The sequence below is a fragment of the Coregonus lavaretus genome, assembly GCF_964263955.1.
Source record: "Coregonus lavaretus genome assembly, chromosome: 16".
NCBI lineage: Eukaryota > Metazoa > Chordata > Actinopteri > Salmoniformes > Salmonidae > Coregonus > Coregonus lavaretus.
The window spans coordinates 13,493,974-13,512,935 of NC_140003.1; the positions used below are offsets into that span (position 1 = coordinate 13,493,974).

Below are 18,962 nucleotides of genomic sequence, written 5' to 3' on the forward strand. Positions count from 1 at the left end.
GAAGTATTAAAATGGTCTGAGATCTGGGATGGGTTTCAAACATTTGCCACAATCACAGTACCCCCATGCTGATAAACATTACCACTTACCAGTACCATCACTATTGGTGTTGGTGCAGCATCTCTGTGTACTGAATGAGTAAACACACCTCCAAATGGCACCCTATCCCTTTAATATTGCAGTACTTTTGACCAGGGCCCATAGGGAATAGGGTGCAATTTGGAATGCAACCTACAGCGATACAGTTTTTTAGAAATGATTCTTGATTTATGAAATGTTTTTTTTGTTATCATCATTGCCTCTTGTGGAAAGCTGCACACTGGAGATAAACAGAGACAGAGTGGAGATAACTGACTCCAGCATTCTCTTATCTGTGGTAGTCTGTTAAAAATGAGAGTACAACAGCAGAGACAGGGATCGGTGAGTGTCTGTCTATCAGATGTCTTTCAGACTTTTTCACAGTAGCAGAACTTCACTTGTTAGGCCCAACATGAAAGAAGCCTATTTTATATGATCATGATGACCAACTGTTGCTCAGAAAGCCTAGTGATCTAGACCAGAGCGGCATTCAAATGGGCCAGAAGTTCCCAACTCCTCATCATTCGGGCAGCTCATTTGATGTGTGTGTGTTTTAGAGCACACAATCTAATGGTGAGAGAGAATGTGAACAATAGTCTCTCTGTGGCCTCAGTAGAATGCCAGCCTGGTGCAGCCTAGCAGTAACAAATGTCTCTGATGTAGGTCAGCCCATTAGGACTAGGAGAGAGAGGATCGCTCAGTCCCAAATGGCACCCTATTCCCTATACATTGCACTACTTTTGACCAGGGCCCATAGGCCCAAGCTGTATTCTCCTTAGTGCTACTCCTGCCAACTGGTGCTGCTTCTGCAAAATACATTTCCTGGCAAAAAGTGCTGAAGGGCTTTGGGGCTTATTACATCCTAGAGACAAAGATATCTTCATTCGAAATGGGCCTTCATCTCTGGAAACGGCTGCTTTCCATCTTAGCGCCAGATGTTCTTATAGCTGAGAAATGTGCCGCAGTGTTGTTTTAGATTGGGACGGAAACTTTTATATTTCTTTATCAAAAAGTGCTGCTTCAAGTTTTGCACCTTGTTACATCATCACACTGCTGCATACCAACATTTCTGTTCCAACCACCACCACCTACGTTGTTTTAGAGAAGGATAGAGGCCTACTTTCTTTTTACTTGATTAGATGGTAGTGCAAATCAAATCACATTTTATTTGTCACATGCTTCGTAAACAACAGATGTAGACTAACAGTGAAATGCTTATTTACGCTGTTACTGTAGTCTACACCTGTTGTTTACGAAGCATGTGAAAAATAAGATTTTATTTTATTTGCACTATCGTTTTGATTTGCAAGAGGTATATGACAAAATACTAATTTATCATAAGTAGTAGGCAGATGTGTATGGGTCCCTTTAAACAGAGCAGATTTACACACAGGCCTTGGCTGGTTCCTGTAGACATGACCATTACTGTGAATAATAGTAGTCAAGCTTGCCTTCATTCTCAAAGTCATCCAGAATGTGCCACCTGCTGTAACTGTGATCTAATATTTACCTCTGAGCTCTATGTATTTACCTAGTGGATGTTAAATCATAGCCACATTCCTCCTTTCAACTCCCATCCATTACAGGCTAATGCAATAGCAGGTTGCAGGTGGCCGCATGGCGCCGGGCACAACACCAGCGACCTGAAACAAGGAGACACGCTCCAACACCCAACTCAGCCACCTAGTGAACGCATTTTGAAAGCCCTTTGCACCCACCTGGCACTAGGCTCATTCAAAGCAACACTTTGTATTTGAGCAGATTTTGTGCGCTGTGGTGCTTTAAACTCATTGAATATACACTACCAGTCAAAAGTTTTAGAACAGCTACTCATTCAAGGGTTTTTCTTTATTTTTACAATTTTCTACATTGTAGAATAATAGTGAAGACATCAAAACTATGAAATAACACATATGGAATCATGTAGTAACCAAAAAAGTGTTAAACAAATCAAAATATATTTTATATTTGAGATTCTTCAAATAGCCACCCTTTGCCTTGATGACAGCTTTGCACACTTCCGCGTGTGTTATTTCATAGTTTTGATATCTTCACTATTACACTATTCAATCTAGAAAATAGTAAAAAATAAAGAAAAACCCTTGAATGTGTAGGTGTTCTAAAACTTTTGTATTTTAGCAAACGTAAAGAGGTTACGCTTCTCTGCACTTCTCCTGACCCCTTAGGAGAATGACTCAAATGGTTGTATTCAATGCCTCTTACAGGCATGATTGGGTTGTAATTCAATGGAGAGCCATCACAGCTATAGAAAATAGCATCTATACTTAAATGTTGTGGATACAGCATAGACAGCAGAACCTGTTAGGCCTTAGAAATACTGAAAGTGAATATCACAGTCAGACCCCTACATATGAATTCTGATTGAGGGTTTATTAACCCAATCTAGAGGCCTGTATGGCGATATGGGAGAAAACACAGTGAGACACAAATACCCCAGGTGAAATATCCTACCGAAAATTGACATTTATTGCTGCGGCTCTGAACAAATTCTCTCAGTTAATGAACTGTCGGAGAAATATCATTTCATATTTGAAAGGCAAAGTGTGAAAGAAATAACATCTTTATGCAAATAGGCTCACTGCACTTTGTTTGGAAAGAGAGAGATTGGATTACGGCTCTGTGTTGGCAAAAAAAATAATACAAAATCCCTCCTCAGAATGACTGTTTTACTTCTAGGAAGGAGAAAAAGTAATTTAGCTCTCTTTGTTGAACAGCTTTCTGATATTTGTGAATAAGTCGGCAGCAGTGGAAAAGGTTAGGGGAAAGACATATAGACACAGTGAGGTATAATGTTTGTGATCACGTGGCATATACCTCAAGTTACAAGAGAAGAGATATTCTGAGGTTATGGTTTCTGTAGAAATTGGCAAATAGAGGTTGTTTTCCATCCGTAAAAGAGAATGTTTGTTTACATTATATATCACACCTATCAAAAATGAATAATGCAGCGACCAAGTCAAGAGGCGGCCCTGACATTTTCTACATTACTTAGTAAAACGATGAGATCAACTTCTCATTATCATTAAATATACAGTAGAGACATCGGGTGTAGTACCGTATATTGTTTTTTTATCCACTGTAATTATGCCAAGAATCTTTTTTTAAATATATATAAAATATTCCCTGTTCACAGGCTGTGTTTAATATATGTGGTGTTTAGTTGTTTGTGTTATAAGTGTTTGGTTGTGTTTAATTATTTACACTGGGTGAAGTGTGAGCGTGTTTCTCTTGCAGAGTATGTAGACAAGCGTGCAGAATGTTGTGGAAACCACAGCTGTGACACCAGGGCCAAGGATGACTTGCCGCGTTCACGTGCTAGTCGGAACTCTGAAATTTCTGACTTTGTAACTGGTAGTAGTTATACACATGCCGCGTTCAACCAGTTAGCAAGTTTCCTAGTTCAGCTTTAAAATTGCAGATAGACTGTGGCTTCCATCAATGTAATTGTCTGCATCATTTCCAATCTCCCATATATTTTTGGGGGGTAAATATATACAAAATATATATATATATATATTTCTTAATATATTTTCGTTTATTATTTTCCCCTAACCCTACCACCCCTCCCCTAATTGGAGTAAACTAATGGACAACAACACTTTTGCTTCTACTTCCAGCTTATACATCCTATACATTTTACGGACACAGTACAGTATATTTTACAATAGTTATCTTTTGTTTGTTTTTAGTCCCATCCTTCAGCTACCCTCAACCCCACCCATCTATCTCTGAACACCATCCAGCTTTGATTTATATTTGCCATATACTTTTCAACTGTGCTGTGATGTTTCACAAAAGTTCTGAACCTTTCTATTCTCATAGTTTCTACAGATTGTAAATTAAAGTTAAATATTTTTGCTAAGAGTATTATTATATTATTAACCGATTGACTATGACTTTTTAAATCACCCAGCAGTGCTATTTGCAGAGTTAGCTCCAGGTAAATGTTGCAATTCTTCAGCCATTCCTAAACCTGCGACCAAAAACAAGCTACGTATGGACAGTACCAAAACAAATGATCTAATGATTCTGTCTCTTCGCAGCAAAATCTGCAAAGCTGGGATGGTTGTAATTTAAATTGAAAAACTCGTAAGTTTTGAATCCAGCATTGTTTTGTGTATCAGTTCATAAACCATGTGCCATGGAATCGGTACATCGAAAATCTCTTCCCAACTATTTTGCAATCTATATGGCACAGCTGTCAGTTTTTTGGTCCTTAAATGAAACTGGTATACTTTTTTAGTTATCACAATTTTCTTTAACCAATTTTGGTCTTTAATGCAGGGCCGACAGACAAGTTCCTTACTTTCTCCCTCTTCCATTTTCCGGTAATGCTGCAATTAGTTGGTTGTAATTTTTGTTAGATGCATGTGTGACATAACTCCACCAGTCCTATTTATGATATAATTTACAAAGATTATACCGTCCGTCCGCCCCCCCCCCCCCCAATTAGTATGTTTGAGTTTAACCATAACATTGGTTGTAATATTTCATCTGTCTTTTCTGGTGGATTAAACTGAAATTGCAACCAACTTTCTATGGCTTGTTTTAAAAATAGCAATATTTGTTAGATTATTTCATTTTCAAATAACCTAAATGAGAGGTTGTAATCTGAATAAAGGGGAAAAGGCCATTCTTAAACATGGGGTGAGACATTCTTACTAATCTGCTAGAGAACCAGTTCGGATTATTGAGAGGTCTTTCATATTTAATCATTTCTGCCCTCTGAATACATATTTATTATATAAATAGGCCCGTTTAATTTTGTCTGGCTTGCTGTTCCAAATAAAATTGAATATTTTTTGCTCATATAATTTTAAAAACAAGTCGCTAGATGTAGGCAAGGCCATAAACAAATAGGTAATCTGGGATATGACTAAAGAGTTAATCAAGGGGATTCTTTTTTATTTTTTTCTTGGTAGCAAGAGTTTATCTATTTTTGCTAACTTTCTATTAAAAGGAACTTAAAAAGGAGAACAACTTTCTGAGAGAAGCCTTACTAGACATGCAAACATGAAAATCTAGTACTTACGGGTATCCAGGAAAAAGAGGGAGAGTTAACCAAGACTATTGTGAAGGACTTCTTTCTAACAGCGCTTCAAATCCCACTGGAGGCTGTCGATAAAATCCAACTCGAACGTGTACACCGCTTCGGACAAAGAGGACAGAGATATGAGCATCCAATCGTTGCCAAATGTGCTTTTTTTGAGGATAAAGTAATGGTTAAAAGCCTAGGTAAAAGACTTGCTGGCACCAAAATAGGAATGAATGATCAGTTCGGAAAATCTTCAAGGAAAATAGATTAAAAGGGAAGCGTGTTGCTCTCAATGTCGATAAACTGTATATTGACAACCAAATGTACCGCGACACAAAGACTACTCCATGGCTATTCTGAAAGTTCTAATAGAGGAGTTGAATAATGGAGCACCCAATACTAGCCATGGTAGGGATTGTAATAGTAAAGAACATTTATAGTATGTATAGTATTTATAAAAGGATAAAACGGTATTACAAGAAAAGATAACAAGCAAAATAATACATCTTCAAATACAACTAATTAGAACACATGTACTCAATCAACATAGTGGAGATAAAAACATAGCGAACAGAAGACATAGAAGGCACAGTATGTGGGTATGTGTGGATTAATTGTGATGGAAGGTGTGGTGTGCGTTTTTGTGTTTGAATAAGTGTGGCGTTAAGTGAGTGAGAAAGGAAATGGTTGCATATCCCAGAACCAACGTGTGTCTGTGAGCAGGGGTTGTGAGAGAGAGCTTTCAATTTTGTGCAGATGAGGGATATACATTTTAAAATATAGTATACATCTAATCTATATTTTTATTGTCCTATCATGATGGAACGATCCCCAACCCTATATCCTAGACACCCACCTGAGTGACCCATAAACCAAAGAGAAGTCCCCATCTGTTTTATGGACCTGCTGTGAGTTGCCTATATGCAGCCTAAACAGAAAAATAAATGCGGTCAGAGACCTACTTGAGCAGCACCGCCCCCTCAAGATTCTGAGCCTGCCTGGCAGGTTTGGTCCTACAAAGCCAGAGCCCCCTGATGGGAGAGCATAATATACAAGGAAATTCTCAAAGCTGCTAATGAGAACCTTGATGACCTTGTACCTAGCCGGTGGGAATTCCGGTGGGGTACCCCCACCCAGGTAGTGGCAGTGCTGGCAACACTGGCTGCAGTAACCCATGGGGAGGGGGTCACACTCGGACAATCAGAGAGGGGGCTTATTATTGTGGCCCAAGTGGCAAAAAATTATCAAAGGTCTGACTGCACGGAGATGCTTGGGGGAAATGGTTACAACGGGGTACCAGAGTGTTGGTGTCCCAGGTGAAGAGGGTGGATCTGATCTCCATCACCTAGGACTTGACATAGATTAAATAGATTAATCAAATCTCACATTGTTGTCCTTTTTTTGCTCAATCTTGCATGCTTTCTCAAACAGCTGTAACTGTATATGCATTCGTAAATCAGGTCCTTTCTTGAGTTGGGCTCTGGGATGTAACAACCGTTGAGCATCTGATCTTATGGTTGATTTAGGAGGAAAGGGGTTGAGTGTGTTAGAGTATGTGCGTGTATGTTTATCCCACATCTGTTGCAAGGGGGTAAGGATGTTAGGGAGAATATAGGATGAACCACAATAATTGTTTGCTAAAATAATAATTGCTTGTCAAAAATGTAATGTAATACAATGGAAATCCGGGTTCTAGGTTAAAATCCTACGCATGAACTGCCGACATTATTACGCATATTAATCGATAGTGATGAAAAATAAGATATGCAAGATATGTGAATGGATATATATTTTTAAATGGCTATATACAGTGGGGAGAACAAGTATTTGATACACTGCCGATTTTGCAGGTTTTCCTACTTACAAAGCATGTAGAGGTCTGTAATTTTTATCATAGGTACACTTCAACTGCGAGAGACGGAATCTAAAACAAAAATCCAGAAAATCACATTGTATGATTTTTAAGTAATTCATTTGCATTTTATTGCATGACATAAGTATTTGATACATCAGAAAAGCAGAACATAATATTTGGTACAGAAACCTTTGTTTGCAATTACAGAGATCATACGTTTCCTGTAGGTCTTGACCAAGTTTGCACACACTGCAGCAGGGATTTTGGCCCACTCCTCCATACAGACCTTCTCCAGATCCTTCAGGTTTCGGGGCTGTCGCTGCGCAATACGGACTTTCAGCTCCCTCCAAAGATGTTCTATTGGGTTCAGGTCTGGAGACTGGCTAGGCCACTCCAGGACCTTGAGATGCTTCTTACGGAGCCACTCCTTAGTTGCCCTGGCTGTGTGTTCCGGGTTGTTGTCATGCTGGAAGACCCAGCCACACCCAATGCTCTTACTGAGGGAAGGAGGTTGTTGGCCAAGATCTCACAACACATGGCCCCATCCATCCTCCCCTCAATACGGTGCAGTCGTCCTGTCCCCTTTGCAGAAAAGCATCTCCAAAGAATGATGTTTCCACCTCCATGCTTCACGGTTGGGATGGTGTTCTTGGGGTTGTACTCATCCTTCTTCTTCCTCCAAACACGGCGAGTGGAGTTTAGACCAAAAAGCTCTATTTTTGTCTCATCAGACCACATGACCTTCTCCCATTCCTCCTCTGGCACTGTGTGCTGTTTTCGATGGATGGGTCCTGGCCTCTCGGGGCCCTAGGGATTTGGGGGGACGGGGTGGTATGCTGAACACTGGAATGACGGCCCAACTTGGGATGGGGGGAGGGGCTTTAGCGGAGGAATTAGTGGAGAACAATTGGAGGGTTACTTAGTAGCAATGCAAATATCATGGTACAGCTACAGTGAGGGGAAAAAAGTATTTGATCCCCTGCTGATTTTGTACGTTTGTCCACTGACAAAGAAATGATCAGTCTATAATTTTAATGGTAGGTTTATTTGAACAGTGAGAGACAGAATAACAACAAAAAAATCCTGAAAAACGCATGTCAAAAATGTTATAAATTGATTTGCATTTTAATGAGGGAAATAAGTATTTGACCCCCTCTCAATCAGAAAGATTTCTGGCTCCCAGGTGTCTTTTTTATACAGGTAACGAGCTGAGATTAGGAGCACACTCTTAAAGGGAGTGCTCCTAATCTCAGCTTGTTACCTGTATAAAAGACACCTGTCCACAGAAGCAATCAATCAATCAGATTCCAAACTCTCCACCATGGCCAAGACCAAAGAGCTCTCTAAGGATGTCAGGGACAAGATTGTAGACCTACACAAGGCTGGAATGGGCTACAAGACCATTGCCAAGCAGCTTGGTGACAACAGTTGGTGCGATTATTCGCAAATGGAAGAAACACAAAATAACTATCAATCTCTCTCGGCCTGGGGCTCCATGCAAGATCTCACCTCGTGGAGTTGCAATGATCATGAGAACGGTGAGGAATCAGCCCAGAACCACACGGGAGGGACTTGTCAATGACCTCAAGGCAGCTGGGACCATAGTCACCAAGAAAACAATTGGTAACACACTACGCCGTGAAGGACTGAAATCCTGCAGCGCCCGCAAGGTCCCCCTGCTCAAGAAAGCACATATACAGGCCCATCTGAAGTTTGCCAATGAACATCTGAATGATTCAGAGGAGAACTGGGTGAAAGTGTTGTGGTCAGATGAGACCAAAATCGAGCTCTTTGGTATCAACTCAACTCGCCGTGTTTGGAGGAGGAGGAATGCTGCCTATGACCCCAAGAACACCATCCCCACCGTCAAACATGGAGGTGGAAACATTATGCTTTGGGGGTGTTTTTCTGCTAAGGGGACAGGACAACTTCACTGCATCAAAGGGACGATGGACGGGGCCATGTACCATCAAATCTTGGGTGAGAACCTTCCCTCAGCCAGGGCATTCAAAATGGGTTGTAGATGGGTATTCCAGCATGACAATGACCCAAAACACACGGCCAAGGCAACAAAGGAGTAGCTCAAGAAGAAGCACATTAAGGTCCTGGAGTGGCCTAGCCAGTCTCCAGACCTTAATCCTATAGAAAATCTGTGGAGGGAGCTGAAGGTTCGAGTTGCCAAACGTCAGGCTCGAAACCTTAGTGACTTGGAGAAGATCTGCAAAGAGGAGTGGGACAAAATCCCTCCTGAGATGTGTGCAAACCTGGTGGCCAACTACAAGAAACGTCTGACCTCTGTGATTGCCAACAAAGGTTTTGCCACGAAGTACTAAGTCATATTTTGCAGAGGGGTCAAATACTTATTTCCCTCATTAAAATGCAAATCAATTTATAACATTTTTGACATGCGTTTTTCTGGATTTTGTTGTTGTTATTCTGTCTCTCACTGTTCAAATAAACCTACCATTAAAATTATAGACTGATCACGTCTTTGTCAGTGGGCAAACGTACAAAATCAGCAGGGGATCAAATACTTTTTTCCCTCACAGTATATGGACAGTCAATCGCTATGGTATTTTTTATTGGTAAATTTACAAACATACAGTGGGGAGAACAAGTATTTGATACACTGCCGATTTTGCAGGTTTTCCTACTTACAAAGCATGTAGAGGTCTGTAAAATTCAGAAAATCACATTGTATGATTTTTAAGTAATTAATTTGCATTTTATTGCATGACATAAGTATTTGATCACCTACCAACCAGTAAGAATTCCGGCTCTCACAGACCTGTTAGTTTTTCTTTAAGAAGCCCTCCTGTTCTCCACTCATTACCTGTATTAACTGCACCTGTTTGAACTCGTTACCTGTATAAAAGACACCTGTCCACACACTCAATCAAACAGACTCCAACCTCTCCACAATGGCCAAGACCAGAGAGATGTGTAAGGACATCATGGATACAAGTGTAGACCTGTACAAGGCTGGGATGGGCTACAGGACAATAGGCAAGCAGCTTGGTGAGAAGGCAACAACTGTTGGCGCAATTATTAGAAAATGGAAGAAGTTCAAGATGACGGTCAATCACCCTCGGTCTGGGGCTCCATGCAAGATCTCACCTCGTGGGGCATCAATGATCATGAGGAAGGTGAGGGATCAGCCCAGAACTACACGGCAGGACCTGGTCAATGACCTGAAGAGAGCTGGGACCACAGGCTCAAAGAAAACCATTAGTAACACACTACGCCGTCATGGATTAAAATCCTGCAGTGCACGCAAGGCCCCCCTGCTCAAGCCAGCGCATGTCCAGGCCCGTCTGAAGTTTGCCAATGACCATCTGGATGATCCAGAGGAGGAATGGGAGAAGGTCATGTGGTCTGATGAGACAAAAATAGAGCTTTTTGTTCTAATCTCCACTCGCCGTGTTTGGAGGAAGAAGAAGGATGAGTACAACCCCAAGAACACCATCCCAACCGTGTAGCATGGAGGTGGAAACATCATTCTTTGGGGATGCTTTTCTGCAAAGGGGACAGGACGACTGCACCGTATTGAGGGGAGGATGGATGGGGCCATGTATAGCGAGATCTTGGCCAACAACCTCCTTCCCTCAGTAAGAGCATTGAAGATGGGTCGTGGCTGGGTCTTCCAGCATGACAACGACCCGAAACACACATCCAGGGCAACTAAGGAGTGGCTCCGTAAGAAGCATCTCAAGGTCCTGGAGTGGCCTAGCCAGTCTCCAGACATGAACACAATAGAAAATCTTTGGAGGGAGCTGAAAGCGACAGCCCCGAAACCTGAAGGATCTGGAGAAGGTCTGTATGGAGGAGTGGGCCAAAATCCCTGCTGCAGTGTTTGCAAACCTGGTCAAGACCTACAGGAAACGTATGATCTCTGTAATTGCAAACAAAGGTTTCTGTACCAAATATTATGTTCTGCTTTTCTGATGTATCAAATACTTATGTCATGCAATAAAATGCAAATGAATTACTTAAAAATCATACAATGTGATTTTCTGGATTTTTGTTTTAGATTCCGTCTCTCACAGTTGAAGTGTACCTATGATAAAAATTACAGACCTCTACATGCTTTGTAAGTAGGAAAACCTGCAAAATCGGAAGTGCATCAAATACCACTGTATATACAGTGGGGGAAAAAAGTATTTAGTCAGCCACCAATTGTGCAAGTTCTCCCACTTAAAAAGATGAGAGAGGCCTGTAATTTTCATCATAGGTACACGTCAACTATGACAGACAAAATGAGAAAAAAAAATCCAGAAAATCACATTGTAGGATTTTTAATGAATTTATTTGCAAATTATGGTGGAAAATAAGTATTTGGTCAATAACAAAAGTTTCTCAATACTTTGTTATATACCATTTGTTGGCAATGACACAGGTCAAACGTTTTCTGTAAGTCTTCACAAGGTTTTCACACACTGTTGCTGGTATTTTGGCCCATTCCTCCATGCAGATCTCCTCTAGAGCAGTGATGTTTTGGGGCTGTCGCTGGGCAACACGGACTTTCAACTCCCTCCAAAGATTTTCTATGGGGTTGAGATCTGGAGACTGGCTAGGCCACTCCAGGACCTTGAAATACTTCTTACGAAGCCACTCCTTCGTTGCCCGGGCGGTGTGTTTGGGATCATTGTCATGCTGAAAGACCCAGCACGTTTCATCTTCAATGCCCTTGCTGATGGAAGGAGGTTTTCACTCAAAATCTCACGATACATGGCCCCATTCATTCTTTCCTTTACACGGATCAGTCGTCCTGGTCCCTTTGCAGAAAAACAGCCCCAAAGCATGATGTTTCCACCCCCATGCTTCACAGTAGGTATGGTGTTCTTTGGATGCAACTCAGCATTCTTTGTCCTCCAAACACGACGAGTTGAGTTTTTACCAAAAAGTTCTATTTTGGTTTCATCTGACCATATGACATTCTCCCAATCCTCTTCTGGATCATCCAAATGCACTCTAGCAAACTTCAGATGGGCCTGGACATGTACTGGCTTAAGCAGGGGGACACGTCTGGCACTGCAGGATTTGAGTCCCTGGCGGCGTAGTGTGTTACTGATGGTAGGCTTTGTTACTTTGGTCGCAGCTCTCTGCAGGTCATTCACTAGGTCCCCCCGTGTGGTTCTGGGATTTTTGCTCACCGTTCTTGTGATCATTTTGACCCCACGGGGTGAGATCTTGCGTGGAGCCCCAGATCGAGGGAGATTATCAGTGGTCTTGTATGTCTTCCATTTCCTAATAATTGCTCCCACAGTTGATTTCTTCAAACCAAGCTGCTTACCTATTGCAGATTCAGTCTTCCCAGCCTGGTGCAGGTCTACAATTTTGTTTCTGGTGTCCTTTGACAGCTCTTTGGTCTTGGCCATAGTGGAGTTTGGAGTGTGACTGTTTGAGGTTGTGGACAGGTGTCTTTTATACTGATAACAAGTTCAAACAGGTGCCATTAATACAGGTAACGAGTGGAGGACAGAGGAGCCTCTTAAAGAAGAATTTACAGGTCTGTGAGAGCCAGAAATCTTGCTTGTTTGTAGGTGACCAAATACTTATTTTCCACCATAATTTGCAAATAAATTCATTAAAAATCCTACAATGTGATTTTCTGGATTTCTTTTTCTCAATTTGTCTGTCATAGTTGACGTGTACCTATGATGAAAATTACAGGCCTCTCTCATCTTTTTAAGTGGGAGAACTTGCACAATTGGTGGCTGACTAAATACTTTTTTTCCCCACTGTATTGATGAATAGATTTGAAACTTGTATCCCTTTATGGTACAGTGGGGGGAAAAAAGTATTTAGTCAGCCACCAATTGTGCAAGTTCTCCCACTTAAAAAGATGAGAGAGGCCTGTAATTTTCATCATAGGTACACGTCAACTATGACAGACAAATTGAGAAAAAACTATCCAGAAAATCACATTGTAGGATTTTTTATGAATTTATTTGCAAATTATGGTGGAAAATAAGTATTTGGTCACCTACAAACAAGCAAGATTTCTGGCTCTCACAGACCTGTAACTTCTTCTTTAAGAGGCTCCTCTGTCCTTCACTCGTTACCTGTATTAATGGCACCTGTTTGAACTTGTTATCAGTATAAAAGACAACTGTCCACAACCTCAAACAGTCACACTCCAAACTCCACTATGGCCCAGACCAAAGAGCTGTCAAAGGACACCAGAAACAAAATTGTAGACCTGCACCAGGCTGGGAAGACTGAATCTGCAATAGGTAAGCAGCTTGGTTTGAAGAAATCAACTGTGGGAGCAATTATTAGGAAATGGAAGACATACAAGACCACTGATAATCTCCCTCGATCTGGGGCTCCACGCAAGATCTCACCCCGTGGGGTCAAAATGATCACAAGAACGGTGAGCAAAAATCCCAGAACCACACGGGGGGACCTAGTGAATGACCTGCAGAGAGCTGCGACCAAAGTAACAAAGCCTACCATCAGTAACACACCACGCCGCCAGGGACTCAAATCCTGCAGTGCCAGACGTGTCCCCCTGCTTAAGCCAGTACATGTCCAGGCCCGTCTGAAGTTTGCTAGAGTGCATTTTGATGATCCAGAAGAGGATTGGGAGAATGTCATATGGTCAGATGAAACCAAAATATAACTTTTTGGTAAAAACTCAACTTGTCGTGTTTGGAGGACAAAGAATGCTGAGTTGCATCCAAAGAACACCATACCTACTGTGAAGCATGGGGGTGGAAACATCATGCTTTGGGGCTGTTTTTCTGCAAAGGGACCAGGACGACTGATCCGTGTAAAGGAAAGAATGAATGGGGCCATGTATCGTGAGATTTTGAGTGAAAACCTCCTTCCATCAGCAAGGGCATTGAAGATGAAACGTGGCTGGGTCTTTCAGCATGACAATGATCCCAAACACACCGCCCGGGCAACGAAGGAGTGGCTTCGTAAGAAGCATTTCAAGGTCCTGGAGTGGCCTAGCCAGTCTCCAGATCTCAACCCCATAGAAAATCTTTCGAGGGAGTTGAAAGTCCGTGTTGCCCAGCGACAGCCCCAAAACATCACTGCTCTAAAGGAGATCTGCATGGAGGAATGGGCCAAAATACCAGCAACAGTGTGTGAAAACCTTGTGAAGACTTACAGAAAACGTTTGACCTGAGTCATTGCCAACAAAGGGTATATAACAAAGTATTGAGAAACTTTTGTTAATGACCAAATACTTATTTACCACCATAATTTGCAAATAAATTCATAAAAAATCCTACAATGTGATTTTCTGGAGAAAAAAAATCTCATTTTGTCTGTCATAGTTGACGTGTACCTATGATGAAAATTACAGGCCTCTCTCATCTTTTTAAGTGGGAGAACTTGCACAATTGGTGGCTGACTAAATACTTTTTTTCCCCACTGTGTATATATATATATATATATATATATATATATATATATATATATGCGAGAAAAAAAACTGGAAGTGATGCAGACAATTTACATTGATGGAAGTTACAATCTATCTGAAATATTAAAGCTAATAGCCCCTAAATATTTTTATAAAAAATATATTTTAAAAAAACGTTCAATTAATATGTATTGTAGTGAGATCATGTATTTCTTTTGGGATATGTATACCGAGTATGTCTACTTCACCGTCAGACCATTTTATTGGTAAACTACACAGTAATCTAAACGTTAAATTTTTTTGTGATCCAATATGTATATTTATCATAATTTGATTGTAATCCAGAGAGATTAGAAAAATGATCTAGATCCTCTATGAGGCTGTGAAGGGATCCAAATTGTGGATTTAAAATAAAACATGAATCATCAGCGTTCAATGACACCTTTGTTTTTAAGCCCTGGATTTCTAGGCCATTGATATTATTGTTGGATCTGATTTTAATAGTTAACATTTCGATGGCCATAATAAATAGATATGCCGATAGTGGACAACCTTGTTTCACTCCTCTTGACAGTTTATTACTTTCTGAGAAGTAGCCATTAATTACTATTTTACACCTAGGGTTACTATACATAACTTTAACCCATTGTATAAAAGATTCTCCAAAATTGAAGTATTCCATGCATTTATATATAAATTCCAGTCGTACTTTATCAAAAGCCTTTTCAAAGTTAGCTATGAATACCAGGCCTGGTTTCCCAGATTTTTCATAGTATTCTATTGTTTCCAGGTTTGGTTTGTGTATCAGACTGTGATTTACAGTGCCCCCCCCTCAGGACAGCAGTGTTGGTGGGCCGGAGAGGCAGATTAGGAGGAAAGACCAGGTTGAGTGGCTTATTACAGAACATGCCTGGCTTTGGAAGAAGGAGGGAAGGAAAGAGGGAGGGATAGATGGGGAGGGAATGGGCACAGTGAAGAGAAATGTTTGTGAGATCAGAGAGAGACATAAAATGCATTGAATTGTACTTAGAAGATCAGAGATGCCACTAGGGTCTCCTATAGGGTTTGATAGTAGTATGCAGACAGAGCCCCCTGTTAGTCATTCCTTATCATTCCATTCTAGTTAAGTGTACATCCGAATCGTGTCTAAAATCACAGATCTAAAAACGAATGCATCCCTGAAAGAGTCCATCATTAGAACAATCAAATATTTAATATTTTGGGCTTTTGAGTTTTTACTCATGAAGCCAGCTGATCTCAAATCCGTTTTGGCTGATGCTGCTCCATAGAGATTCATACTGAGTAGTAGTCTGGAGGTGTCAGTCTGCTCTGAAAAGATATGCTAGTGGATCAGATGGAGGGTGTGGTCGGCTGAGACAAGCTCGTAATGGAACAGCCCTCCGCTCACACTCACATCCAGATGGATGATGTCACTCAGCCAGAGACAGGGGCTCTGGGTCTTTAATCTTTCTGAGGTGAATCAGAGAGCACCACTATTCTCTCTCTCCCTCTCTGTGGTGTCTGGGGATTTATTGTTTGGATGCCAACATTCATCCAAGATTGCCTGAATCTACCACAGCCCAGAGTAAAGTGTAGCATCCACTGAATGTGGGCCTCAAACTACTGCTAAGATTAGTCTGTTTAGGCATGGCTCAACTGGATGCAAAGCAGGAGGTGAGCCTATTGACTATTGTATTATAAATATGTGGTTTGTCACTGTATCTTATGCGTTTAGATTAGTTGGAACATACTTGCATGCATCTGTCTTTAAAGTAGATATTCTGTACAGTAATTTGAATTAAAACAGAAATGGCAAAGATTTATTAATTAACCTGTCAGCATACTAATGGTATCTCATTTAGTTTTTTTCCCTGTTTTCATCATTTTCGACCTGCTATTATGCAGACATTAGATGAGGGGACTTTTCAAATCTCAAAGCACATCTTCAGACAGCTTAAGGCAAGAAGTTAACGAGTTGAATACATACATACAGTATAACAGAATTGTCTGATTGTAAACAGGACTTGCATAAAAGCATTAGCCTATTTTCCCCATTCTGGTATTTGAATTAATGGTAGGCCTATATACTGTAGATAATGTAACAATATGAGTGCCGTAACTAGTAATAGGCTATTCAAACATTGTGTCTGTAGTATGTGTATGTCTCTGTTGCTCTCCTATTCCATTGAGGTGTGTGTGTGTGTGTGTGTGTGTGTGTGTGTGTGTGTGTGTGTGTGTGTGTGTGTGTGTGTGTGTGTGTGTGTGTGTGTGTGTGTGTAACATTGGCACTGTTTCTGGGTGAACAGCCAAACTTCCTGACCACAGTTCCTGCGTCAGTGTTTATTTTTGTCATGTAATGACTGAGCAGGCCCAGCACACGATTCCAAGAGATAAGATTCCACATGAATGTACAATCAACAGTACAATCAAAGTATTGTTTATTAAGCTTTGTTGCAGCTTATTATCATTTACATTTACCTTTACATCATTTAGCAGACGCTCTTATCCAGAGCGACTTACAAATTGGTGCATTCAACTTATGATAGCCAGTGGGACAACCACTTTTTTTTTTTTTTTTTTTATGGAGGGGGGGGGGGGGGTAGAAGGATGACTTTATACTATTCCAGGTATTCCTTAAAGAGGTAGGGTTTCAAGTGTCTCCGGAAGGTGGTCAGTGACTCCGCTGTCGTGGGGGAGCTTGTTCCACCATTGGGGTGCCAGAGCAGCAAATAGCTTTGACTGGGCTGAGCGGGAACTCATCCATTGACATATTCAGACACTTGTGTTGTCCCTTTTCCCAAGAAGGAAATAATACTATTTTGTGGTTGTGTCCAATTGATGGCACTCAGTGGATGTACAACTAAATGCTGTATATTTTAATCTTGAATGGGAGCAAGCTTTGTCTCACGTGAGCCAGACCATAGCCTGCCGTATGTGTGTGTGGTCTCACCCTTGGTGACCCCAGTCCTTACCAATCTCCTCTCCTCTGGTCTCTTCAGCTCTGACGGCGGCGGCGGGCCGGGGGAAGATGGACGTGTGTGGCTTCCTGCTGGAGCAGGTGGCCATGGTGCAGCAGGTCAACCGCAGGGGGGTCTCACCTCTCTTCTGTGCTGTCAGGCAGGGACACTGGCAGGTGAGGAACATACACTGCTGGACAGAGATCATATTGCCTCAAACTACAATTACACATCAAAGTAACCATGATGATTTACCTTGAGGAAGTAGAGTTTAAGTCTGTGTGTGTGTCAGGTTGCAGAGCTGCTGCTGCAGCATGGTGCTGATGTGAACATCAGTGACAAACAGGGACGAACACTACTCATGGTGGCGGCGTGCGAGGGCCACCTGAGCACGGCCGACTTTCTGCTGTCAAAGGGTAAGTTACCGCGATGCTACGCTAGATAACGTCTGTGTCAGTGGAGGCTGCTGAGGGGAGGACAGCTCATAATAATCGCTGGAATAAAAGCAAATGGAATGGCATCAAACACATGGAAACCATGTGTTTGATGTATTTGATACCGCCTATTCCGCTCCAGCCATTACCAGGAGCCCGTTCTCCCCAATTAAGGTGCCACCAACCTCCTGTGGTCTGTGTCCCAAATGGCACCCTACTTTTTACCAGGGCTCATAAGACTCTCAAAAGTAGTGCACTATATAGGAAATAGGGTGCCATCTGAGATGCAGACCGTGTCAGCGATCTGAATACAAACCATGCAGTCTGCTCTTTTTTAAAAGTCAAATGAAATTCAAATTCAGAGCATCCAAATATCAATAACCACATATCACACTTAGTTTTATATCAAATGTTTTGTTGAGTGAAGTTATATGCTGTGGTTTTGAGAAATATAATGTTGAATATTCGGTCTCTCCCAGGTGCGTTGTTGACGTCGATGGACAAGGAAGGGTTAACGCCCCTGAGCTGGGCGTGTTTGAAAGGACATAAGAACGTTGTGCAGTTTCTGGTGGAGAAGGGTGCAGTCATAGACCACACGGACAAGAATGGACGGACGCCGCTGGACCTGGCCGCCTTCTACGGAGACGCGGCAATCGTGAGTAGTAGAGAGAGATGGATGGACGGACAGATAGACAGAGACAGTCATTGAGCTTAGTCTAAATCTGTCTCACTAGGCCTGCCCATTAGTTAGGCTCAACACAAGTCCTCTGTGTCTCCTTATGGGACGCACACTGCTGAGAATTACCAAAGATTTATGGGAGAGTTAAGAGTGTGTGTTCTGACTAAAGAAGAGAGTGTGTGTTTGACTGTGTTGTTCCTGGTGTGTAGGTCCATTACCTGGTGGAGAGAGGAGCGGTGATAGAGCATGTGGACTACAGTGGCATGAGGCCGTTGGACCGGGCCATCGGGTGTCGGAACACGTCAGTAGTGGTGACCCTGCTGAAGAAGGGGGCTAAACTGGGTAAGAAACTAAGAACTCTAACTATGATACAAATGGTCCGTGTCTGTTTGCTGCAAATAATGTTCATTCAGTTAATGTGTCCACTTTCGTCTGAGTATTCCAACCACAGGACGTTCTTTTGGTTGCTTTACGATGTTAGTAATGAGACTTGTGCTTCCAGCTGAGTGTCTGTAATTCTACTAA

At 41.7% G+C, this 18,962-nt stretch overlaps 1 protein-coding gene across 1 annotated transcript in view; it reads left to right on the forward strand.

Annotated features, from left to right (window-relative positions):
* LOC311144136 (protein TANC1-like) overlaps nucleotides 1-18,962 on the forward strand; it is a 294,875-nt gene that overhangs the window by 268,584 nt on the left and 7,329 nt on the right. The window contains exons 20-23 of the mRNA XM_084180127.1: nucleotides 17,367-17,500; nucleotides 17,617-17,740; nucleotides 18,238-18,413; nucleotides 18,647-18,779. Of these exons, the coding sequence (XP_084036253.1) occupies nucleotides 17,367-17,500; nucleotides 17,617-17,740; nucleotides 18,238-18,413; nucleotides 18,647-18,779 (567 nt within the window). The remainder of the gene's footprint in view (nucleotides 1-17,366; nucleotides 17,501-17,616; nucleotides 17,741-18,237; nucleotides 18,414-18,646; nucleotides 18,780-18,962) is intronic.